The sequence below is a fragment of the Coregonus clupeaformis genome, chromosome 3, assembly GCF_020615455.1.
Source record: "Coregonus clupeaformis isolate EN_2021a chromosome 3, ASM2061545v1, whole genome shotgun sequence".
In the NCBI taxonomy this organism is placed as follows: Eukaryota; Metazoa; Chordata; class Actinopteri; order Salmoniformes; family Salmonidae; genus Coregonus; species Coregonus clupeaformis.
Window position 1 is genome coordinate 6,567,681 of NC_059194.1, and position 27,507 is coordinate 6,595,187.

The following is a 27,507-nucleotide window of genomic DNA, read 5'->3' on the forward strand; positions in this document are numbered from 1 at the left end:
ACACAAATAGACTGGGTCTTATACAGCAGTAACACAAATGTACTGGGTATTGTACAGCAGTAACACATATGGACTGGGTCTTGTACAGCAGTAACACAGATGGACTGGGTCTTGTAACACAGATGGACTGGGTCTTGTACAGCAGTAACACAGATGGACTGGGTCTTGTACAGCAGTAACACAGATGGACTGGGTCTTGTACAGCAGTAACACAGATGGACTGGGTCTTATACAGCAGTAACACAGATGGACTGGGTCTTATACAGCAGTAACACAGATGGACTGGGTCTTGTACAGCAGTAACACAGATGGACTGGGTCTTGTACAGCAGTAACACAGATGGACTGGGTCTTATACAGCAGTAACACAGATGGACTGGGTCTTATACAGCAGTAACACAGATGGACTGGGTCTTGTACAGCAGTAACACAGATGGACTGGGTCTTATACAGCAGTAACACAGATGGACTGGGTCTTATACAGCAGTAACACAGATGGACTGGGTCTTGTACAGCAGTAACACAGATGGACTGGGTGTGTTTTGGTAATATTTTATGGTCCACTGTATTACCAGAACACTCACAGAGCAGCAGTATAGGAGATGTGTGGTACTCTGGTGTGTGTTCTGGAAATATTGGGCCTCATAAAGAGGATTCTCCAGAGGACACTTCTACCTACCAAGGAGGAGAAAAACATTCTTAATATTTTTGAATAGAGCACTAATGTGTGCTGTGCAACGAACATTCATTAAAACCTGTGTGTGTGTGTGTGTGTGTAGAAGAATGCAAATTATGTGCCTGTGCTATGGTGAGGCAAAAATCTAATTGTTTGTCTGTGTGTTAAAGCATGAGTCTCCACTCTGTGTGTGTGTGAAACTGTTTAACCAACAACTCACGTACCCCCCCCCCCTCCCCACTTCCCTCCTACTTCTCATTTACTGAAGGAGAGCTGGAAAGAGGGAGGAAGAGTGGGTGATAGGGGGGGGGAGAGAAGGAGACGGAGAGAGAGGGAAAACCGGAGGGAGGGAGGGTGATAGGGGAGGGAGAGAGAGAGAAGGCGATGGGGAGAGAGGGAAAACCGGAGGGAGGGTGATAGGGGAGGGAGAGAGAAGGAGACGGAGAGAGAGGGAAAACCGGAGGGAGGGAGGGAGGGTGATAGGGGAGGGAGAGAGAAGGCGATGGGGAGAGAGGGAAAACCGGAGCAAGGGAGGGAGGGTGATAGGGGAGGGAGAGAGAAGGAGACGTAGAGAGAGGGAAAACCGGAGGGAGGGAGGGTGATAGGGAGGGAGAGAGAAGGAGATGGGGAGAGAGGGAAAACCGGAGCGAGGGAGGGAGGACGGGTGATAGGGGAGGGAGAGAGGAGACTGAGAGAGAGGGAAAACCGGAGGGAGGGAGGGTGATAGGGGAGGGAGAGAGGAGACGGAGAGAGAGGGAGAGAGAGAGGGAGGGAGGGGGCAGATTTATGAACCCATTGGAATGTAATTTGGAGGCAGAAATTACTGTCAGCCTGAGCAAGGTTTAAACTCACTGAAGCCTGAATCAACATCCACTGACATGAGAGTGAGTGAGTGAGTGAGTGAGTGAGTGAGTGAGTGAGTGAGTGAGTGAGTGAGTGAGTGAGTGAGTGAGTGTGTGTGTACAGGAACGCAGGCGTGTTTTATAGTAAATAGAAGTGTATGGTAAATGTGATGGGGAGTATAATACCACAGAGCATGGTGCTATGCCGATTAAACCTCTCACTCTGAATGAGAGTGTGCTGTATAACCACCTTACCACTACACATATGAGTGTCACAACTACACAATATCTTGTGATGTAATACAGCATTCATATTTAACAGTTCACATTCCTTACTGTGTTTCAATGACTGCTCTGACCTGACTGTATGACATTACACACACACAGAGGCCTGACTGTATGACATTACACACACACAGAGACCTGACTGTATGACATTACACACACACAGAGGCCTGACTGACTGCAGAGGCCATGACACCGGCGAGATCAGCCAAGGGTGTCCATCCATACAGAGAGGGATGGAGGGGGAGGGAGAGCGAGGGCGAGAGAGAGGGGGAGAAATGTGACTAGCTTTTTAAAACAGTGACACACAGCAGCCATTGAGAGAGAGAGAGAGGAGAGAGAGAGAGAGGAGAGAGAGAGAGAGAGAGAGAGAGAGAGAGAGAGAGAGAGAGAGAGAGAGAGAGAGAGAGAGAGAGAGAGAGAGAGAGAGAGAGAGAGAGAGAGAGAGAGAGAGAGAGAGAGAGAGAGAGAGAGAGAGAGAGAGAGAGAGAGAGAGAGAGAGGAGAGAGAGAGAGAGAGAGAGAGAGAGAGAGAGAGAGAGAGAGAGAGAGAGAGAGAGAGAGAGAGAGAGAGAGAGAGAGAGAGAGGAGAGAGAGAGAGAGAGAGAGAGAGAGAGAGAGAGAGAGAGAGAGAGAGAGAGAGAGAGAGAGAGAGAGAGCACTCGCCCGGGAGGAGTTAGCCTGTACAGTAAAATGGATGACTAGGAAAGAGGGTACTATTAAATCTTTGGACACACCTACTCATTCAACGGTTTTTCTTTATTTTTACTATTTCCTACATTGTAGAATAATAGTGAAGACATAAAAACTATGAAAACACATATGGAATCATGTAGTAACCAAAAAAGTGTTAAACAAATCTAAATATATTTATATGTGCAAAGCTGTCATCAAGGCAAAGGGTGGCTATTTGAAGAATCTCTAATATAAAATATATTTTGATTTGTTTAACACTTTTTTGGTTACTACATGATTCCATATGTGTTTTCATAGTTTTTATGTCTTCACTATAATTCTACAATGTAGGAAATAGTAAAAATAAAGACAAACCCTGGAATGAGTAGGTGTGTCCAAACCTTTGACTGGTACTGTACATTTAGTCCTTTACGCTGATATATATATATATATATATATATATATATATATATATATATATATATATATATAGAATAGCCTAGATTAACTTTTTATTTTGCTTTCAGCTGTTTATCAGATATCTGACTTAAATACTAGGCTATGTGATACAATTGTAAAAACCTGATAATTACTTAATAACTAGACCTACAGGTAACTGCCAAAATAAAGGAAACACTTGAGTAAATGAGGGATACAAAGTATATTGAAAGCAGGTGCTTCCACACAGCTGTGGTTCCTGAGTTAATAAAGCAATTAACATCCCATCATGCTTAGGGTCATGTATAAAAATGCTGGGCAGGCCATTATTTTGGCTACCATGGCTATGCCCCCATAGGATGACAATCCCCCATCCACAGGGCATGAGTGGTCACTGAATGGATTGATGAGCATGAAAACAATGTAAACCATATGCCATGGCTGTCTCAGTCACCAGATCTCAACCAATTATTTATATACTGTATACACTAGATGACTGACGAGGATCGCTGTTTTGAAGCCACCGCGACTCCTTCTTGGCACTCCCCACCATTGTAAAAAAAATATTTTGGAAGCTATAGAAATGCATTTATATATGTATACATTTGTTTTTGCCACGGTTATTCTATTACAGACACCCCTAAGGTCGATGTCTGCGCCCATGCATAAATCGAATTAGCATAATAAAAAAATCCCCATAAAGATCCATCAGTTTAACCTAGAGATATGTCTTCTCACAAATCAATCTTCTCACAAAATCGTCTGTAGCGTCCGAACGGTTTGGTTGTTTTGCTCTAGGACGCCCAAGACTCGCCTGAAGGTCCCTCGGTACCAGTTGGAAAAATGAATGGAAGTACTGTATATATGGACACTGTTTATAAGGGGTTAAATACATGTACAAAAAACAGTTATACATTGGCTTCCTGATCTCACTTTTTCCACATTTTGTTACTTTACAGCCTTATTCTAAAATTGATTAAATTGTTTTTTTCCCCTCATCAATCTACACACAGTACCCCATAATGACAAAGCAAAAACAAGGTTTTTAGAAATGTTTGCAAATTTATAAAAAAATAAAAAAACTGGAATATTACATTTACATAAGTATTCAGACCCTTTACTCAGTACTTTGTTGAAGCACCTTTGGCAGCGATTATAGCCTCGAGCCTTTGCACAACTGTATTTGGGGAGTTTCTCCCATTCTTCTCTGCAGATCCTCTCAAGCTCTGTCAGGTTGGATGGGGAGAGTCGCTGCACAGCTATTTTCAGGTCTCTCCAGAGATGTTCGATCGGGTTCAAGTCCGGGCTCTGGCTTGGCCACTAAATGACATTCAGAGACTTGTCCCGAAGCCACTCCTGCGTTGTCTTGGCTGTGTGCTTAGGGTCGTTGTCCTGTTGGAAGGTGAACCTTCGCCCCAGTCTGAGGTCCTGAGCGCTCTGGAGCAGGTTTTCATCAAGGATCTCTCTGTACTTTGCTCTGTTCATCTTTGCCTCGATCCTGACTAGTCTCCCAGTCCCTGCCACTGAAAAACATCCCCACAGCATGATGCTGCCACCACCATGTTTCACCGTAGGGATGGTATTGGTCAAGTGATGAGCGCTGCCTGGTTTACTCCAGATGTGACGCTTGGCATTCAGGCCAAAGAGTTCAATCTTGGTTTCATCAGACCAGAGAATCTTGTTTCTCATGGTCTGAGTCCTTTAGGTGCCTTTTGGCAATCTCAAAGTGGGCTGTCATGTGCCTTTTACTGAGGAGTGGCTTCCGTCTGGCCACTCTACCATAAAGGCCTGATTGGTGGAGTGCTGAATTTGTGAATTTACCACAGGTGGTCTCCAATCAAGTTGTAGAAACATCTCAAGCATGATCAATGGAAACAGGATGCACCTGAGCTCAATTTCGAGTCTCATAGCAAAGGGTCTGAATATTTATGTAAATAAGGTATTTCTGTTATGTGTGTATATATATTTTTTAATGTTTTTACAAAAAACTGTTTTCGCTTTGTCATTATGGGGTATTGTGTGTAGACTAATGAGGGAAATGTTTTATTTAATCAATTTTAGAAAAGGCTTTAATGTAACAATGTGGAAAAAGTGAAGGGGTCTGAATACTTTCCGAATGCACTGTATCGCTAAAGATATATGACAGACACTTCAGTACAAACGTACTTTTGATTTTTGTATCTGTTGTTCCATGTAGTGAATCTGTTATTCAATGCGTTTGTATGGGCTAATATCAGTAAGGCCAAAAATAATTTTTCATCAAATTATTTTTTGCTATATTTTTTTTATACTTCAAGGGGTCTTAAAATTCTAAATCAAATAGCTAAATTATCCTTGGTATGACCTTCTTAAAACAATTCCAAATAGAGTAGTAGAACCCCCTTCCCCGGTTTAGACAGGGCTTAGACTTTAAAGGTTCTTAATGCATACTTTATAATTATATTATGTGTGCTAAACATACAAAAAAAAAATATATATTCCTTAAAGTACTAATGTTACTGTCCCCACTACAACAACAAAATACTTAAATAAATGTATTTTGTCCATGAAACATTTAAATGAAATACTGTAGAATTCAATTCATTCCTATGGAGTACTGCTTTTCTGAGGAGTGGCAATATGGCCGAACGGTGGCTTCAAAGCCTCTCATTGGCCAATACATACAGTGGGGAGAACAAGTATTTGATACACTGCCGATTTTGAAGGTTTTCCTACTTACAAAGCATGTAGAGGTCTGTAATTTTTTATCATAGGTACACTTCAACTGTGAGAGACGGAACCTAAAACAAAAATCCAGAAAATCACATTGTATGATTTTTAAGTAATTAATTTGCATTTTATTGCATGACATAAGTATTTGATCACCTACCAACCAGTAAGAATTCCGGCTCTCACAGACCTGTTAGTTTTTCTTTAAGAAGCCCTCCTGTTCTCCACTCATTACCTGTATTAACTGCACCTGTTTGAACTCGTTACCTGTATACTCCCGAGTGGCGCAGTGGTCTAGAGATCTTGGTTCGAATCCAAGCTCTGTCGTAGCCGGCCGCGACCGGGAGACCCATGGGGCACACAATTGGCCCAGCGTAGGGGAGGGAATGGCCGGCAGGGATGTAGCTCAGTTGGTAGAGCATGGCGTTTGCAACGGCAGGGTTGTGGGTTCGATTCCCACGGGGGGCCAGTATGAAAAATAAAATAATGTATGCACTAACTGTAAGTCGCTCTGGATAAGAGCGTCTGCTAAAATGACTAAAATGTAATGTAATGTAATAAAAGACACCTGTCCACACACTCAAACAGACTCCAACCTCTCCACAATGGCCAAGACCAGAGAGCTAAGGACATCAGGGATAAAATTGTAGACCTGCACAAGGCTGGGATGGGCTACAGGACAATAGGCAGGCAGCTTGGTGAGAAGGCAACAACTGTTGGCGCAATTATTAGAAAATGGAAGTTCAAGATGACGGACAATCACCCTCGGTCTGGGGCTCCATGCAAGATCTCACCTCGTGGGGCATCAATGATCATGAGGAAGGTGAGGGATCAGCCCAGAACTACACGGCAGGACCTGGTCAATGACCTGAAGAGAGCTGGGACCACAGTCTCAAAGAAAACCATTAGTAACACACTACGCCGTCATGGATTAAAATCCTGCAGCGCACGCAAGGTCCCCCTGCTCAAGCCAGCGCATGTCCAGGCCCGTCTGAATTTTGCCAATGACCATCTGGATGATCCAGAGGAGGAATGGGAGAAGGTCATGTGGTCTGATGAGACAAAAATAGAGCTTTTTGGTCTAAACTCCACTCGCCGTGTTTGGAGGAAGAAGAAGGATGAGTACAACCCCAAGAACACCAACCCAACCGTGAAGCATGGAGGTGGAAACATCATTCTTTGGGGATGCTTTTCTGCAAAGGGGACAGGACGACTGCACCGTATTGAGGGGAGGATGGATGGGGCCATGTATCGCGATATCTTGGCCAACAACCTCCTTCCCTCAGTAAGAGCATTGAAGATGGGTCGTGGCTGGGTCTTCCAGCATGACAACGACCCGAAACACACAGCCAGGGCAACTAAGGAGTGGCTCTGTAAGAAGCATCTCAAGGTCCTGGAGTGGCCTAGCCAGTCTCCAGACCTGAACCCAATAGAAAATCTTTGGAGGGAGCTGAAAGTCCGTATTGCCCAGCGACTTGTTCTCCCCACTGTAGCATCAGCAATCCAGGGTTTATATATACATAATTGATCTCAACCCAATTGAACACTTATGGGAGATTCTGGAGCGGCACCTGAGACAGTGTTTTCCACCATCTTCAACACAATACCAAATGATGGAATTTCTTGTGGAAGAATGGTGTCGCATCCCTCCAATAGAGTTCCAGACACGTAGAGTATATGCCACAGTGAATTGAAGCTGTTCTGGCTCTTGGTGGCCCAACACTCTACTAAGACACTTTATGTTGCTGTTTGCTTTATTTTGGCAGTTACCTGTACATTTTGGTTTCTTTGGGATTCATTACAACAAGCACCATTATGTATTATTTTGGTACCACGTAGTAATGGCATTGTTGGAAGTGTTGAATTATTTTGAAGGAAGTACCGTTGTTGCATCTATCAAATATCAGGTAAACGAACACTAACTACACTGTTTAACTTAAGCTCTAATAGAGTTTTGTACACACACAATGGCAACACATCGCACACACACAAATACACATATACTGTACACGCGCTAGGGATGTAACAAATGGACAATTTTGCTTAACGTTTAAACAACAATTTTTGTATAGTTTTTCTGTTAAAACAATAAGAAAAATTAAGAAAATTCACAATGTAGAATAATGGTCCTATGAAGTTCTATCTACCGCGACCCTTTACAGATGTAGAACACAGCTGCAGTAACATGCCAATAGTACAGAAGTCCAGAGAGGACATAAATACAACAATTATTCCCTTATGTTGATATCACGACTTGTTTATTTCATGATCACTACATAATGGGTTGTTTTGTCAAGATCACAAGATAATAAAAAGTACCACACATCATCCATTAATTTGTTCAGATGCATGATAACCACCTCATCAAGGAGCCCTGTGGCTGCATTGATTGCAATGCTCTCGTGGGGCATTTAAGCCCTGAACAATGCCTGACAGGCAGACCTGTCTCCCAAGCAGACCTGTCTCCCAAGCTGCATGCCGCCCCCAAGTCCACAGCCAATTGCATGCAAGGAACAACGCAGCTAAGTTGGCTAGTCTTGTGACCTAGCTAGTTAGCTAAGTAGTCTTGTTAGCTAGCTAGCAAGCTAGCTGGTTGTTTATGCTGGTTGTTAGCTTCCATAAGTGATATATAATTATAAGGGACACTTCATGTTTTGTGGATAATATTTACATTTACAATGGGTAAGGTCCATTCCTGACTGGCTGATCAGATTCAATAGCATCCTCAGAGGCTGATGTTAGGATGCATCCTTGTAGGCTGTTTCATAGGACTTATCAACCTCTGAGGCTGCTATTGAATCTGATCAAGCTTTGAGGCTGAAATTGAATGATTGATCAGCCTGTCAGGAATGGAGCTCACCCAGTCTATAAATTGAAATATTTTCCATAAAACATACAGAGATCAGTTATGCAAGTTAACAACCAGCACAGATAACAAGCTAGCTAGCTAGCTAGCTAACAAGACTGCCTAGCTAGCTCGCTCTCTCTCTCACAAGTCTAGCCAAGTTAGCTGCATTGTTGCTTGCATGCTATTGGCTGTGGTTTTGGGGGTGCATGCGTTTCAGGCATCATTCAGGGCTTAAATGCCCCATGAAGGATTATATGCCCCACAAGCTTTTACCTCAAGGTAAGGGACATTTAGCTTTCTAACCTTCTAACTTATAAACTGATAATGAGCTCCAAACACAAATGAAAGCATGATGTTAGCATGAAATGTACCATCCCATAGTGTAGCAATCAATAAAAACGTTTGCGCTGATCCACCGTGGGCTCTGCCATACTGTCAGTCCATCATCAATACGTCCACACTCCTACGTCCACACTCGACAACAAAACTCGACAAAACAACTTTTGTTATGTCTTGATCATGAGATAAGTTGTGATCTCGACATAATGAAGGATTTTTTTATTGTATTAATATGTCAACGGCAGCCAACGTTAGCTAATTGGATAACGTTGGCTAGCTACTTACTGACACAAATGAGAGAACACCTCACTCTGACCATTTTACTCACCCTAGCAGAGCTGGTTAGGCTGTTTTCATGTTATTCAGAGCGTTGGTGACTGTAACTGTGCTGATGGCAACAATATAATTACGCTTTTTTGCAGACGTTTACCGACACCGGCCATATTCAACGGGTGTTGAGCGTTCGTAAATTAATCAGTTATTCTGCACTCTGGCACACTCAGACGAGTTCTCTGAAATCAGAGTAGATAGAATTTACGAACGCACCCTGTATCTTTTCAGACAGTAGAATTCTGCTCTGGCATATAATGTACTATTGTTTCCCTGACAACAATAAAGGTTGCTGAATGATGTGCTGCTGTGTTTTTAATGCAGTTTTTTATGGTAGGATAGCTAGATGTGCTTTCTTTCTACTAAATGTCTTGGTAAATCACGGTATTTAAAGAACTTTAAAGTACTTTTTTAGGAGAGAGTGGTCTGCGCGCAGGCAGCAGGCTGGCAGGGCTGAGTGCAGCAGTTCGAGATTATTTGATTGACAGTTTTGGTCGCCTAGTGATGGAAGTTAGTCTTGCTTCAGAAGCGGCATTACTTTAGACACGTAAAATGCCGTTCATATCTCCAGAGAAGGTTTCCTCTCTTCATTTAAAAAGCCGTAGTATAGCCTACCCTAACAGACAAGGTGCCACGTCATTATATCTGAAAAGGGTAATTGATACAGGCTACCGGTAGCCTACTGTAATTTCATATTACGAGACAAAAACACCCCCACCCACTCAGCAACAAAGAGTACCCCATGGTCGCAAGACTGGCCCGAAGATACGCGACATCAGTCCCATGAATAAAGTAGGATATTCTACAGGCAACAGACCGAAGACTGAACATGCAATCGGACTGAACACACACTGGCATCATTAGCAAAGAGAAAGAGCAGGCAGGCCAGCGCGAGGGAGAGAGAGGAGGGGCAGGCAGGCCAGCGCAAGGGAGAGAGAGGAGGGGCAGGCAGGCCAGCGCGAGGGAGAGAGAGGAGGGGCAGGCAGGCCAGCGCGAGGGAGAGAGAGGAGGGGCAGGCAGGCCAGCGCGAGGGAGAGAGAGGAGGGGCAGGCAGGCCAGCGCGAGGGAGAGAGAGGAGGGGCAGACAGAACTGTGCGCATATGTCTTGGTAATCTGCATCTTGCAATGTCTTGTCTTGTGTGCCTCCTCGCAAATTAACCAAAGTAGCCTAGGGTTTGCATCTTCCTCTCTGGTTTTATTTAAAATACACAACTTTCCCCAGGCCTTTATAGCCTATGGTCTAGTTAGGCTATAACACTGATAACTGTTTTGTGGTAACTGCTCTGTGATTTTAATTATGTGGGGATAGCGTCATTAGGGATTTTTGTTAACGTTAAGAATCCCAATTTTTCGTTTAACGTTTAAACGTTCACACCCCTAATACGCGCACACAGTCACACACACACACACACTCACACTCACACAGACAGACAGACACAAACACAGTGAATATGTTTTGCATAAATCGGTTGTGTATTCCAAGCTGAAGGCTCCTTTTAAACTGAGTAGGGAATAATTATCCCAGTCACATTCTCACCCCCATACTGTATGCACAAACACGTGCGCGCGAACACAAAGTACTCACCGTATACAAACACACTGTATATACACACACACACACTGTATACACACACACCTCCATCTCGCTGTCACACACGTAGCAAGCATGATGACAGTCAGCTGTATAAATGCAGCCTATAACATTTTATGCAGTGTTTTCGCAGCTCAAAACATTTACATAATTTCTCTCCATGTCTTTCTCTCTTTTTCTCTTTTTTTTTCTCTCTCTCTCTCTCTCTCTCTCTCTCTCTCTCTCTCTCTTTCCTAGCTCTCTCTGAATGAGGCAGAGACTGAGAATAAACAGGCAATTTAAGTGATGGACACCACTGCTCATACACACGCCACCACACACACAACTCACTCCAGAGGCCAACATATTTAACAATAAGCTCACCTCACTCCCCCCTCCCAGAGAGACACACACACGTTCAGAGCGGATATGGTGTGTCAGTAAAGGTTACAGTCTGTATTCTGTTGAAATAAATTCAGTCCCTGAACTTTTCTCTGTGGCTCCTACTGCAGCAGTGTGGGTCTGGTGTATTGTGCTATTGTACTGCTGCTCCAATAACCAGGGCTGCAAAACACTGCTCTTTAATGCCATAATCCACTATTATGTAATGCTGTTGTGTGTGTGTGTGTGTGTGTGTGTGTGTGTGTGTGTGTGTGTGTGTGTGTGTGTGTGTGTGTGTGTGTGTGTGTGTGTGTGTGTGTGTGTGTACTCAGATGGATCATGAAATTCCCCTCACTTGTGTAATGCATCCCTCTAATATCTTTATTTAGAATATAATCTGTCAACTCCAGAATGCCTCCTGGAGGTTGGGGCCTTGGTTTTTTATATAGACCCCTACACAAAGGTTTTGTTTGTTTTGTTTTTATACAGAGTTATCAGCCAGCATTGTGTAAAATGATAACAGGCCAAGTTAGAAATGCAGAGGTAAAACAATATTGCATGGTGTAAGGATGATGATATTGTTTATTATGAATTGTTTGATTTTGACTGAATTCTGTAACTGAATTGAAGTTGAAATCACAGTTAAATACATTTTCTGAAATGACTAGACTGGTAGAGCCTAAAATACTAAAGTAAATTGCTGGGACTGGAAATTGGTTTTGCTATTTAATTGTTTGTATTTTCTGGGTATTCTCTCCTCATCAATGTTTATCTAATCTCTCGTTGTCTTTTAATCTGATGTTCTGTAACATTTAGGCACAGAGAATTTCCTTCTGATCTCAATATGGCGCTGTTTGCTCTGTCATAATCCTGTGTGTGCGTAATGCATATTGTTGTTTTTAAAAGACATTAATGCCCAGTGAAACTGTAGGACAACTGCCGTCTATGCTCTCTAAGCCCTGTTGTGTTTGTATGCTTTAATGAGTTCTGATGATGTAATATTTTCATTATGTTATTGTGCTTGAGATGCTGTGCTGCACAATATGTTGCGTTTGTGTAAACACACACACCATAGTGTGTTCACACACACAAACACATTTTTAATTTTATTTAGATGCTATGCTGACCTGTAGTCCTTTGTGCTTGGCCTGAGTAGTGTGTGTGTATATGTATATATATATATATATATATATATATATATATATATATATATATATACACACACACACACACACATACACTCTCTCTCTCTCTCTCTCTCACATAGGCTTAATTGTTTATCCAAACACAATAAGAAACAATATGCACCACACAAATACTAAACGTGTAAGAGTGCCCTTTCTGTCCTATTCCCCCCTCTTATAAACCTGTTGTATTCAGATATAACTTATCCTAAAATGAACCATTTTAATAATCAATGTTGTACCTGTTTTTATATAGCCTGTAGCATATAGAATGATCCTACCTTTTTTCTGTCCTGTTTTTATTCTCGTTTTCCTTCGCCCATCTCCGGCCAGGCTTGTCGAGTCGATCGTTTTCTGTCTTGCTCTCTTCTATGTACAGCGGTTGAAAACTGCCTCCAAAATGCTTAATCGCTGTGGAAACCGCCTTCGCACGGCTGTTACATCTCCATCCCTCTGTGTATCTCAGAGTGTGTGTGAGGGAAAGAGTCACTAACCTATTAAATAAGCGTTGCGCTCCGTTTCCCTAGCTTCCTGCGTCGCTTTGTTTGACAGCTCGGTGTCTGTGCCTTATAATGTAAGTGCGCTGTAGCCTATAACTTCACCCTGAACTTATGTTAAAATAGGTGTTAAACGTTTGCTTTAGCGCGTCTATGGTTACGCATTTTAACTAACCTCTCCATACAGCCGTATGGATCTATAGGCTATATAATGTAATTGTTTATTTTTTTTATCCGTTTAGTAAAGGGCGCCCAGGTGTTGCCAAGAGCCGGTGCTGTGATCGCTGCGCGCGATTATGCTGTGCGTGCGTGTGTGCGGTGGTGCGCGTGAGGGAGCTTCGAGCGCTAAGCTGGCGGTCTTCTCTCTGTGCAGCTCCGTTGCCGAGCTTTCTGAAACCAGAAAGTATTTAATTGAGAAGTCCAAAATGTGCAACACAACCTACTTTTTATATTGTCCTTTAAATTCCGTTAATCATTCAGCTTTTCACACATCTGTTTGCTTTGTGCATGAATTACACTGTGATCGAAATAACTCAAACCCTTTTGTCAGAAAAATGTACATCAGTATTTCCCTGAAAGAGATATAGCCTTGGTTTATTCTACTATATAAGTGGTTCTTGGGGCTACAATAGGCCTGTGACTTTTCAGCTGTATGTGTTTACAAATTCAGAAGGTTATTCTTAGGACACTGTAGAGCGGTCTGCAATTTTTCTGACAATCAATTACGATTCTCCTGTTTTTGTCCCAGGAAAGTACAATGAAATGTATAGAATCCAATCAAGGAGGGGAAGGAAAAGGAGAGGTTTGGTTGGAGAAAGAGGGGAACAAGAGGTGAAAGGGAGGAGAGAGAACAACACACAAACATGTTGCTCACGGAATAAAAGAGAGGAGAGGAGGTAAGAGAGAGAGACTGGAGGAGCAGGGGGAGAGGAGCTGATGGATTATACAGCAAATATATTCTGGATACGTTGGACAGATCTGTAGTTCTTATCAGCAGCAACATCATCATCATAAGAATCATTATCCTCAGCATCACTGTTCAATTCTGAAGCCAAGGCAGGATTCAGTCTTACAGTATATTCTGATCGTCCCTAAGTACACCACAACAGTAGAAAAACACACAGCTGCTCCACACATACACACACACAGCTGCTCCACACACACACACACAGCACTAACTAGGGCTGTGGCCGTCACAACATTTTGTCAGCCAGTGATTGTCAAGCAAATAATTGACCGTTAATTAACATAAACACATTTAGCGTCTCCTGGCTTCCACACATAGCCTACAAGCCACTGATGCTGACCTTTGGAACATCTACATAAAAAAAAAGTCTAATAAATCCATGTAATATGGCCTACACCTTCAAAATAAATCCTTTTTTAAATTTTTTTGACAGGTCTAAAGAAACATGATATGAAGAAAATGTAGTCTATTTCAGAAGAACAGAATAGCATACACTGAGTTGTCCTTATGTTAGGTCCTGATCTGGCTATGCCAAATGGCTGTGGGCTACACTAGTTCATTTAGCAGACAAGATTTGCTTAGAATTACGTGGCATTATTTGATAGTATGAAGAATACAATTAAACAAGGCGATTATACATTATCCAAACGATTTGAGGGAGTGCGCACATGCGGCTATTCTGTGTTGAGTGGTTAACAAAGAAATAGATATTCATTTTTTTAGAGTTATTAATGTAACTTTAGTTGTTCTACAAACATTGGGCTATATGTTTAGATTTTTAATACATTGTAAGGCTGCATGGTGCGACTCTCATGATGATTTGAAAAAAGTCGCTTGAAAGGCATGAACTCTGCTTTGTTTTTTTGCGCAGGCTGTACACACTATATCAGTCACTCATTCACAATTTGACAAGCACTTGATAATGTCTAGAATTTCACGGCAACATCCCCTTTGTGTGGCCGTAATGCACCCTAAAAAGACCCATGCCTTTTGCGGCCAGTGGCCGTTGTGCCCTTCTCCCGGGGTGCTGCGCTCTCCATCACGTGATCAGGTTTTTCTCACAGGCTACAAGTGAAGACAGACACATCGGGGATGCAACTGCACACGTCCTTATCCAATTCCGAGGTGCATATTGAAGATATTGGAAGAACTGTCCACATTTACTTTTCGTCAGCCAACAAGATGAGTAGGCCTAATGAACGGCAAAAACATGAGTCTATGTCAATCTATCCCCCATAGTACAAAAGTCGACCTATTCTATTCTGTGCGAGAAATAAATATTCCAAACATAGTCTGGGGAAGTTGTGGGATGCGATAGATCCCAAATTAATACAACCACTAGCATCAAAAAAACTTTTTGACGTAATGTGACTGACACAACAGATCAGAACTTTTAGCTTAAAATGTTGATAAACTATTAGGCTATTTCTTCACATTATAAGCGCAGCAATGCTCACACGGCAGTAGGCTATAAGCGCGAATGTTCCATTAGCGGAAAACACCATTATCAAAAGTGACCGCAAATGCAATTATGCATGTAATGCTTTTATTATAAAGGTGCATTTTGATGGTGAATATTATCTTCCCCAAACTTGAAACTCACAGTTAGGCTCTACACCCCTTGTAAAGCAGATTAATGTGCTTCATTTTATGAAGTTATTTGGCCACTTTAGTTGTGATACAAACCTTATCAAAACATATAGGCCTATGGGCTAGGCTACATCGCCAAAAAAAAAGGCATTGTTTCTTATGCTGGGCATCATTCACAAGTGATAATATATTTGATAGGCTAATATTGTCACCCATCAGACTATTATTGATTTAATATTGTCTTTATATACAGTGGGGAGAACAAGTATTTGATACACTGCCGATTTTGCAGGTTTTCCTACTTACAAAGCATGTAGAGGTCTGTAATTTTTATCATAGGTACACTTCAACTGTGAGAGACGGAAACTAAAACAAAAATACAGAAAATCACATTGGATGATTTTTAAGTAATTAATTTGCATTTTATTGCATGACATAAGTATTTGATCACCTACCAACCATTAAGAATTCTGGCTCTCACAGACCTGTTAGTTTTTCTTTAAGAAGCCCTCCTGTTCTCCACTCATTACCTGTATTAACTGCACCTGTTTGAACTCGTTGCCTGTATAAAAGACACCTGTCCACACACTCAATCAAAGAGACTCCAACCTCTCCACAATGGCCAAGAACAGAGAGCTGTGTAAGGACATCAGGGATAAAATTGTAGACCTGCACAAGGCTGGGATGGGCTACAGGACAATAGGCAAGCAGCTTGGTGAGACGGCAACAACTGTTGGCGCAATTATTAGAAAATGGAAGAAGTTCAAGATGACGGTCAATCACCCTCGGTCTGGGGTTCCATGCAAGATCTCACCTCGTGGGGCATCAATGATCATGAGGAAGGTGAGGGATCAGCCCAGAACTACACGGCAGGACCTGGTCAATGACCTGAAGAGAGCTGGGACCACAGTCTCCAAGAAAACCATTAGTAACACACTACGCCGTCATGGATTAAAATCCTGCAGCGCACGCAAGGTCCCCCTGCTCAAGCCAGCGCATGTCCAGGCCCGTCTGAAGTTTGCCAATGACCATCTGGATGATACAGAGGAGGAATGGGAGAAGGTCATGTGGTCTGATGAGACAAAAATAGAGCTTTTTGGTCTAAACTCCACTCGCCGTGTTTGGAGGAAGAAGAAGGATGAGTACAACCCCAAGAACACCATCCCAACCGTGAAGCATGGAGGTGGAAACATCATTCTTTGGGGATGCTTTTCTGCAAAGGGGACAGGACGACTGCACCGTATTGAGGGGAGGATGGATGGGGCCATGTATCGCGAGATCTTGGCCAACAACCTCCCTCCCTCAGTAAGAGCATTGAAGATGGGTCGTGACTGGGTCTTCCAGCATGACAACGACCCAAAACACACAGCCAGGGCAACTAAGGAGTGGCTCCGTAAGAAGCATCTCAAGGTCCTGGAATGGCCTAGCCAGTCTCCAGACCTGAACCCAATAGAACATCTTTGGAGGGAGCTGAAAGTCCGTATTGCCCAGCGACAGCCCCGAAACCTGAAGGATCTGGAGAAGGTCTGTATGGAGGAGTGGGCCAAAATCCCTGCTGCAGTGTGTGCAAACCTGGTCAAGACCTACAGGAAACGTATGATCTCTGTAATTGCAAACAAAGGTTTCTGTACCAAATATTAAGTTCTGCTTTTCTGATGTATCAAATACTTATGTCATGCAATAAAATGCAAATGAATTACTTAAAAATCATACAATGTGATTTTCTGGATTTTTGTTTTAGATTCCGTCTCTCACAGTTGAATTGTACCCATGATAAAAATTACAGACCTCTACATGCTTTGTAAGTAGGAAAACCTGCAAAATCGGCAGTGTATCAAATACTTGTTCTCCCCACTCTATACTAAATAATATATGTGTGAAATTTGTTTTGATTTAGAATGGACCATTATCATGCACCTGTCTTGAAACAGGGGCAGGGGAAGAAAATACATGTCATCTATGCACTTAAATAGCGAATGGAGGATGCTTTTCCCCCTGGTTTGTTTTCATGCTAGCCAGGTAGGCGATACTCCTGTTGTAAATATAAGCAATGTGCTTAATATTAGGAAAGTTGAGAAATAAATATAGTAGGCCTAGCCTATAGAAAGCTGATGGGATCCTCCTCTTTTTAGTAGAGGCCATCACTCTGTTTTCTCACGCAATTGCATAGCCTATAGAAATGTTGCGCAACATGAGCTCATTGGCTCTCATTAAGTGTTTGATTAGATTTTCGGAAAGAAAATTGCATTGATGTCAGAGTGATTAGATGGACAAAATAGTGCTGAGTACCAGGCAGTTAGCAAGTTTGGTAGGCTACTAATGACCAGCAGCAGCATTGGAGAAGCCTAATTACCATGACTGAACGATCACGTGGAATTTGACTGCCTTCATGACTCGTGACCCCCCCCCCACACACACACACACACATAAACACACACACAACCCTAACACACCACACCACACACACACAGCCCTAACACTCCCCCCCCTCGCCCACACACACACACACACACAGCCCTAACACCCCACACATATATAAACACACAGCCCTAACACACCACACCCCACCAATTATATGTATTCTCATCACAGGAGGTTGGTGGCACCTTCATTGGGGAGGACGTGCTCGTGGTAATGGCTTAAGCGAAATCAGTGGAATGGTATCAAATACATCAAACACATGGTTTGATGCCATTCCATTCACTCCGTTCCAGCCATTATTATGAGCCATCCTCCCCTCAGCAGCCTCCATTGATTCTCACTCACTCTCTCATTGTCAGTCACAGCAAGATTTTCTTTCCATCTTTTCTTTCAATTGATATATTTGCACCCTTGCTCTGTCTATCCTTTCAGTGCTGAAAGCCAAGTCTGGTACACATCACCTATTCCCCTCCATTCTGTGCCCTCTTTCCTCTCTCTCTCTCTCTCTCTCTCTCTCTCTCTCTCTCTCTCTCTCTCTCTCTCTCTCTCTCTCTCTCTCTCTCTCTCTCTCTCTCTCTCTCTTGCCCTCTCTCTCTCTCCATCTCTTTCTCTCATCTCTCTCTCTCTCTGTCCAGTCATAACTTAATGACTTACCTTTCCAGGAGAAGGTAGGCTACACTCCACAGAAATGTGGTTTCATTGGAGTAAAACAAGCTTCTATTTGGGGTTCTGATGGGGTACGACAGTTGAACTAAGCTCATGAGGCATTTAGAAGTTAGATTCTTCAAGAATCAATGGGTTTACAGTGCATTCGGAAAGTATTCTGACCCCTTGACTTATTCCACATTTTGTTATTACAGCTTTATTCAATTTTTTTATTTTTTATTGTCCTCATCAATCTACACACAATACCCCATAATGACAAAGCGAAAAGTTAAAAAAAAAACATTTTTGCAAATGTATTAAAAATACTTATTTAAATAAATATTCAGACCCTTTGCTATGAGACTCGAAATTGAGCTCAGGTGAATCCTGTTTCTATTGATCATCCTTGAGATTTTTCTACAACTTGATTGGTGTCCACCTGTGGTAAATTCAATTGATTGGACATGATTTGGAAAGGCACACACCTATCTATATATAAGGTCCCAAAGTTGACAGTGCATGTCAGGGCAAAAACCAAGCCATGAGGTCGAGAAAATGTAGTGCAATGCAGGATATTTAAAACTTTAAGTGTATTTGAGGTTATAAAAGGCTTCTGAAGTTTAGAATGTGCCATTTGAAATTTCAGACTTGATTTACCCTTAAGGAAAATGTATCAACCCCTACAAAAATGTCCATGAATTATAATCCACATAATAATTCACATTTCCTCTTGCTTCAGGATAATTTTTCTGCTGTAGCAAATTGGCTCAAATTACAACACTTGGAAAAAGTCTAATTTACAGCGATATACAGTATATTAGGATTTATATGCACAGTTTTTCTCTTTCTCGCTCTTTCACTCACACACTCACTCATACACACTCACACCTCTTTCTCTGGGGTGGAGGATACGTTGGGGGTTTAACAGATGTTAAACCTCACCGCTCTCTGTCTGTCTCCTCAGTCTCTCTCTCTGGGGTAACAGCGGTACACCCCTCTCTGTCTGTCTCCTCAGTCTCTCTCTCTGGGGTAACAGCGGTACACCCCTCTCTGTCTGTCTCCTCAGTCTCTCTCTCTGGGGTAACAGCGGTACACCCCTCTCTGTCTGTCTCCTCAGTCTCTCTCTCTGGGGTAACAGCGGTACACCCCTCTCTGTCTGTCTCCTCAGTCTCTCTCTGGGGTAACAGCGGTACACCCTCTCTGTCTGTCTCCTCAGTCTCTCTCTCTGGGGTAACAGCGGTACACCCCTCTCTGTCTGTCTCCTCAGTCTCTCTCTCTGGGGTAACAGCGGTACACCCCTCTCTGTCTGTCTCCTCAGTCTCTCTCTCTGGGGTAACAGCGGTACACCCCTCTGTCTGTCTCCTCAGTCTCTCTCTCTCCTCACACGTTCATCCTTTAACTGACAGAAGTGGGAGAGGCACCTCCACAGGCTAAATACTTATTTTATCTCTGACACCATCTCTCTCTCCACCTTGCTCGCTCTCTCTCTCTCCACCTCTCTCTCTCTCTCTCTCTCTCTCTCTCTCTCTCTCCTCTCTCTCTCTCTCTCTCTCTCTCTCCCTCTCTCTCTCTCTCTCTCTCTCTCTCTCTCTCTCTCTCTCTCTCTCTCTCTCTCTCTTTCTCTAATTAACTAGGTTTTAGTAACAAACCTTTGGGCTTTGGAGTTGCCATGGTTACACCAACATCCAATCTTGTCGGTCCACGTCTGTGTGTGCGTGAGTGTGTGTGCCCGTGGGTGAGTGTGTGAGCTATGTGAGTGTGTTTGTGCTACGCGACTGTGTTTGTGCTATGCGACTGTGCGTGGTTGTGCATGCACATGAGCATTTTTGGGCTGTGCATGCGCTGGGCTCTGTTTTAATGCTTTTGTCTTCCAGAGGAACAGACAGATGCTGCCATTCTGCTGCCTCTCCTCTCGCTCCTCTCCTTTCGCTCCTCTCTTCTCGCTCCTCTCCACTCGCTTCGCTCCTCTCGCTCCTCTCCACTCGCTTCGCTCCTCTCGCTCCTCTCCTTTCGCTCCTCTCCTCTCGCTCCTCTCCTTTCGCTCCTCTCCTTTTGCTCCTCTCCTCTTGCTCCTCTCCTCTTGCTCCTCTCCTCTCGCTCCTCTCCTTTGGCTCCTCTCCTCTCCTCTCGCTCCTCTCCTCTCGCTCCTCTCCTTTGGCTCCTCTCCTCTCGCTCCTCTCCTTTGGCTCCTCTCCTCTCGCTCCTCTCCTTTCGCTCCTCTCCTCTCGCTCCTCTCCTTTCGCTCCTCTCCTCTCGCTCCTCTCCTCTCGCTCCTCTCCTCTCGCTCCTCTCCTTTCGCTCCTCTCCTCTCGCTCCTCTTGCTCCTCTCCTCTCGCTCCTCTCGCTCTGCTCCTCTCGCTCCTCTCGCTCTGCTCCTCTCGCTCCTCTCGCTCCTCTCCTTTCGCTCCTCTCTTCTCGCTCCTCTCCTCTCACTCCTCTCCTCTCGCTCCTCTCCTCTCTGAGACCATATGAATAGAGGCTCCTGGAGAGGCGGGATGCTGTCTGCATCAATGTCTAAAATCTACCTCTCTCTTTCTCTCCCTCTGTTTCTCTCTCTCTCTCACTTTCGTGCTCTATCGATCCCTATCTCTCTCTCTCTCTCTCTCTCTCTCTCTTTGTACACAAGAGTAAAATACTTGTTTCTCTGTCCATAAAGCCTCATCTATAAAATGGTTCATGTAACACAGAGGGAGAAACCCAAGGTTCATAGAGTACCAGCCTCTTCTTCTCTCTCCTCTCTCTGGCCATTTAGCCATGTTCCTCTGTATCTCCCCGTCTGAATGGATAGCTGTCCAGAAGAGATACACACTGAACCAGTGTACAGTGCTGCATCTGGCTAGCTAGTGTGGTGATGTGGTGTCCTCATATCGACCAGCCTGTCCGGTTAAAAGTTACTCAGTATTGGAGGATCATGACTCCTGGCGGCAGGGCGGGAACCGAAAATAACTGCATTTTATTCCAGCCGGCCTTGAAATAAATCGAGTGATGAAGGCTGATGATAGAGCTTGTGACATCAATGAGGTCAAAGGTCATAGGTTAGAGGCAGCGCTGATGACACAGTGGACCAATCCCAGAGCTGTATATATATATGGTTCAGCCATACCACTGTTTGTTTATTTCCAGGAAGGTCAGGATAAGACCTTGAAGGGCTATACAATCCTGCCAGCAAGAAGGTATATTTGCATTATAGATCATGTTTTCTCATGATGTTTATCTTCTCTGTTTTATCTTTCAGCCAACAAGACCCTGTTGGGGGGAGGAGGAGGTGAGTCATTCTGTCACTCTTTACTCTTATTTCTGTTCCCTTATTCCTGGAGAGAAAGAATATAGACCGCTGTGTGTGTTAGATCTGGGATAACTATAGTTTTAACTATGCTTCGTCGAAAGTACAAAAAAATTGGGGCAAACACTTACTTTGGAGTTGACTACTATTTGAATACAGATCCCAAAAAAGGACTACTTTTTTAAACTATTTGAATACAGATCAAAAAAAATTACTACTTTTTAAAAACTATTTGAATACAGATCTGAGAAAGCAACTACTTTCCAAAAATATTTCGATACAGATCTCAGGAAGTGACTACTTTTCAGAAACGATTGGATTGGCTGCCTTCAACTAATGGCAGATCTGGAACCGCATGTTGATGATAGAAATAGAATGAGTAGAGCAAAACAATCTCCTATACTATTCCAATCTATCTGACAGTCATATTTCATCTACACAATACATTTCTATCTGAACATTCTGTAAATATCCATTCTCCTGAATGTCCATTGCCCCAGGTGTACATAATCAAGTCAAACCAATTAACCAATGATATGTTGTACAGATAACTATGAATACCTTTTGACTCTCAACTACCGTATGACTCTTTCAACATGCCACTGAAAAGGTTGAAATCTGCAATTAATTTAATGATAACCGAAAATACTGCAGAGAAATTCAAAGCATTTTCCAAACATTGTAAATAGCAAGTTGGATGCTTAGCAAAAACAACTTGGAACCTCTTTGTCCATCTGAGGGCAAGTGTTCTTGTTTCAAACACACACTATAACATCTTTAAAGGGATAGTTTACTCAGAATACTAACTAACATGATTTTCCACCTACCTTGGCTGTAGCTGATTCAAGAAGGCAGTTTTTTGATATTTCATTTCCATTCTACACTTAATAGCCATATTTTGTTACTGTTACCATTCTCAGTAACACTTCACATTAAACTGTAATTACTTTTGGAGCAACATTTTATTAGCATGTTGTTACATAATACGTTGGTAATTGCATTTTAATTGCATAGCAATGAGCTGAGAGTTTTTGTAGCTGCTGTACACGAGGAGTAGTGACTGTTCCTCATTCCGCTCTTGTAATAACTCCATTATTATGCAACTATAAAGCAATTTACGAAGTCCTATGTAACAACAATGTTGCTATTGTAATAATCGAAGTTACTACACATGTATAAGAACTGGATGTCAAGCGTTACTGGATTACCTTATGTCACTCATTATGAACATATATTTGTTAGTCATTTTGAAGCTGCAAAAGTGATCTTCTCTAATGTTGAGGTGATTCCATGTCCCTCATGTATTTAATTCTATATATAGGCTATATTAAGATTCATATCTGAAAGCCCTCCAAACTATGTGCTAATGATAATATATTTAGACTAATTCAACTAACTGTTGTAGTTTTTGGTTCTTCATCAAATATTTGGCAGCCATCAAATATAAATATATATATATATATATACAGTACCAGTCAAAAGTTTGGATACACCTACTCATTCAAGAGTTTTTCTTTATTATAACTATTTTCTACATTGTAGAATAATAGTGAATACATCAAAATTATGAAATCACACATATGGAATCATGTAGTTACCAAAAAAGTGTTAAACAAATCAAAATATATTTTTAATTTGAGATTCTTCAAATAGCCACCCTTTGCCTTGATGTGACAGCTTTGCACACTCTTGGCATTCTCTCAACCAGCTTCATGAGGTAGTCACCTGGAATGCATCTCAATTAACAGGTGTGCCTTCTTAAAAGTTAATTTGTAGAATTTATTTCCGTCTTAATGTGTTTGAGCCAATCAGTTTTGTTGTGACAAGGTGGGGGGGGTACACAGAAGATAGCCCTATTTGGTAAAAGACCAAGTCCATATTATGGCAAGAACAGCTCAAATAAGCAAAGAGAAACGACAGTCCATCATTACCTTAAGACGTGAAGGTCAGACATAATGGAACATTTCAAGAACTTTGAACGTTTCTTCAAGTACAGTCACAAAAACCATCAAGTGCTATGATGAAACTGGCTCTCATGAGGACCGCCACAGGAATGGAAGACCCAGAGTTACCTCGGCTGCAGAGGATACGTTCATTAGAGTTACCAGCCTCAGAAATTGCAGCCCAAATAAATGCTTCACAGAGTTCAAGTAACAGACACATCTCAACATCAACTGTTCAGAGGGGACTGCGTGAATCAGGCCTTCATGGTCGAATTGCTGCAAAGAAGCCACTACTAAAGGACACCAATAAGAAGAAGAGACCTGCTTGGGCTAAGAAACAAGAGCAATGGACCTTAGACCGGTGGAAATTTGTCCTTTGGTCTGGAGTCCAAATTGGAGATTTTTGGTTCCAACCGCTGTGTCTTTGTGAGACGCGGTGTGGGTGAACGGATGATCTCCGCATATGTAGTTCCCATCGTAAAGCATGAAGGAGGAGGTGTTATGGTGTTGGGGTGCTTTGCTGGTGACACTGTCTGTGATTTATTTAGAATTCAAGGCACACTTAACCAGCATGGCTACCACAGCATTCTGCAGCAATACGCCATCCCATCTGGTTTGGGCTTAGTGGGACTATCATTTGTTTTTCAACAGGACAATGACCCAACACACCTCCAGGCTGTGTAAAGGCTATTTGACCAAGAAGGAGAGTGATGGAGTGCTGCATCAGATGACCTCCACAATCCCTCGACCTCAACCCAATTGAGATGTTTTGGGATGAGTCGGACGGCAGAGTGAAGGAAAAGCAACCAACAAGTGCTCCGCAAATGTGGGAACTGATTTGTTTAACACTTCTTTGGTTACTACATGATTCCATATGTGTTATTTCATAGTTTTGATGTCTTCACTATTATTCTACAATGTAAAAAATAGTAAAAATAAAGAAAAATCCTTGAATGAGTAGGTGTGTCCAAACTTTTGACTGGTATTATATATATATATATATATAATGTAATCAAATAACATTCATGTATTCAAATACTTTCAAATGTTAATTGTTTTTCTGAGACCTGTATTTGAATATCAAAGAAAATAGTTGCCTATTGAAACTCTTTATAAACTATATTTTACTACCTTGAGTAAAGTTGGTATTTTCCAATAAACTACAAAATACAACTATTTTCTGCCCAGGTCTGTGTCTGTCTGTCTGTCTGTGTGATCTTTCTATCTGACTTCATGAGTGTGAGAGAGAGGAAATGTTTTTGCAAGTGTATGTGTTGTGTGGTGTGTTTGCATCCAGCTTCCTAGTTAGTATAATTATAATGTGAGACTGCAGGTGAGTCAACAGTACAGTGCCTTCGGAAAGTATTCAGACCCCTTGACTTTTTCCACATTTTGTTACGTTACAGCCTTATTCTAAAAAAATGTATTTAATCAATTTTAGAATAAGGCTGTAACGTAACAAAATGTGGTGGAAGGGGTCTGAATACTTTCCGAATGCACTGTATATAATTTATGACTATGTGGTGTATATAAACAGTCATTTCTCAGTCTGTTGTTAAGTCAGTGCTTTGCGTCTGCGTGGTGTTGAGAGACTGTGGAGCAAATCGATACCAGAGATAAATCTGTACTACCCCCCCCCACACACACACATTTACAGTATGTCTCCTGTATACAGCTGATGTAACTGTTTATAACCAACTAATTTTTAATACCCCAGCCGTGTGCGTGAGACCATGTGAGTGCGACCGTGTGTGTGAGACCATGTGAGTGCGACCGTGTGTGTGTGTGACCATGTGAGTGCGACCGTGTGTGTGTGACCATGTGAGTGCGACCGTGTGTGTGTGAGAGTGCGTGCCAAGGTGTGTTTGTGTGTGTTGTTCACCCAGCAGGCCTAGCTCTGTTTGGTCTCTCCCAGGCAGGCTCTTTCTGCCGCTGCGTCTCCATGGCAATGTCTCAGGTGGCTACGCAGGGCACTACTTTAAGTTTCTGCCTGTTTGGAGGGAAAAAAGTGCTGCGAAATGTAGTGAAGGACCACAAATGGGAATTAGCTAAATGTAGCTACTGTAACTTATTTTGTGCAATACTTTGAGTATGTTCTGCATGGTCCCTGGCTACTGAATAAACAAATAAATAAATGAAAGATGTCATATTCAGAAGCAAAGCCAAAACTCATGTAGAACTGACAATCTCTAAGGAGGATTATACCACCAGATCTACTACATGGCCAGGTGTATGTGGACACCCCTAAAAATTAGTGTATTCTGTTATTTCAGCGACATCCGTTGCTGACATGCTGACTAGACCAGGCACGCACACGCGTGCGCCATCGATCGCGCGCATGTAGATTTTTGTCCACCCACACCAGACGTGATCAGGACATGCAGGCTGAAATATCAAAACGAACTCTGAACCAACTATATTAATTTGGGGACAGGTCGAAACACATGAAACAATTATGGCCATTTAGCTAGCTAGCTAGCTTGCTGTTGCTAGCTAATTTGTCCTGGGATATAAACATTGGGTTGTTATTTTACCTGAAATGCACATGGTCCTTTTTTTCTGGATCTTTGTAGATTTTGACCCATTTTGAGTCACACAACATTGTGTGTTCTCTACTCCGACAATTAATCCACAGATAAAAGGGGAAACCTAGTTAGTTTCCAGTAATCTCTCCTCGTTCAGTCTTCTTCTTCTGTGGATTTTATATGGTGGTTGGCAACCAACTTTAAGGTGCATTACCACCACCAACTGGACTGGAGTGTGGACCTCAGTTCATCTTTCAATCACCCACGTGCAATGTTCCCTCAAAGCTGCGTGCAGTAGCCCCGAGACTGCCGCGCAGCTCCCCGGGACTGCCGCAGAGAAATATCAGCCACAGAGAAAAGCACGAGATTGAACTTCACTCAACTTTCTAGAGCAGTGGTCACCAACCGGTTGATTGCGATTGACTTGTCGATCTCCAAGGCATTCCTAGTCAAACACTGCCTTCCCGATGGGCCCAGAGAGCAAATCAAGTGCGCTATAGGCCTATCACTGGCCAATCGGATGGCTCAGATGACCGTGTCTGCAGTAACGTAGCAGGCATAAAAGAAAGCTACAGCAAAGTTGATACTGTGAGATTTCAAAACTTTTAAAACCATGACTAGAGAGAGACTGTCAACGAATACAGCAAAGAGCTGCTGTTTTTATGAGTGAGTTCATCTTTAAGTTCTTACTCAGCACTGTCAACACTTTGTATTCAACACTTTTATAAGCCATAAATGCACGTTCTTCCTATTTCCACTCAGCGCTACAACAAGCAGTGCAGCAGTAATGAATGAGTAGGAAAGTGTATCTATAGGCTTGCGTTGTTGTTATTATTAGAGGCTTGGGTCTTTTTTTATATCGAGGAATATTTCACTTTCTCTGTTCATAGGAGTAACAACATGAATTTGTGCATGAGGCAGAAGTAATGCGGTGCGACTCGAGTTTCCTCATCAGCTGGAATACGGTGTCCCTTTTTGGTCAGTGTCAGTGGAGGAAAGGGAGATCGGAGGGATGTTGAGAGGCGGACCCTCAGTCTGCTGCTCTCTCCTCACTCTCCTGTGATGAGGTGTGAATGAAGGAGTCAGGCGCAGGAGGCCTGTCCCATCAAACGCCGGTGGCCGGGATATCTGGATCCCTCCAGGGGCTGGGGTGTAGGTGGCTGGATCCGGTTGACCAGCTGGTCTTGATAGATCGGGTCCTCTCTTCTCCAGGCATTGTACTACCTGAAGAACCCGATCCATCACTTCCCCCAAGCTGGCCAGCATCGAGGAATGCTCCTGGACCCTTGCCACAACTCCAGGCATGCAGTCTTCTCCTGCTGACTCCATTCAGCGGGTGAGTGATTCTGTGATGAGGTGTG

The 27,507-nt window shown here is 42.8% G+C and overlaps 2 protein-coding genes across 4 annotated transcripts in view; one reads left to right on the top strand and one right to left on the bottom strand.

Moving 5' to 3' along the window:
• Positions 1-13,039, bottom strand: part of LOC121540167 (leucine-rich repeat transmembrane protein FLRT1-like) — a 28,024-nt gene extending 14,985 nt beyond the window's left edge. The window contains exon 1 of the mRNA XM_041848833.2: positions 12,557-13,039. The gene's annotated coding sequence lies outside the window, so the exon portion shown is untranslated. The remainder of the gene's footprint in view (positions 1-12,556) is intronic.
• The window catches only part of macrod1 (mono-ADP ribosylhydrolase 1), a 92,534-nt gene that overhangs the window by 46,277 nt on the left and 18,750 nt on the right, over positions 1-27,507 (top strand). For all 3 annotated transcript variants that reach the window (XM_041848854.2, XM_041848846.2, XM_041848865.2), the window contains exon 4: positions 21,631-21,660. In XM_041848854.2, the coding sequence (XP_041704788.1) occupies positions 21,631-21,660 (30 nt within the window). The remainder of the gene's footprint in view (positions 1-21,630; positions 21,661-27,507) is intronic.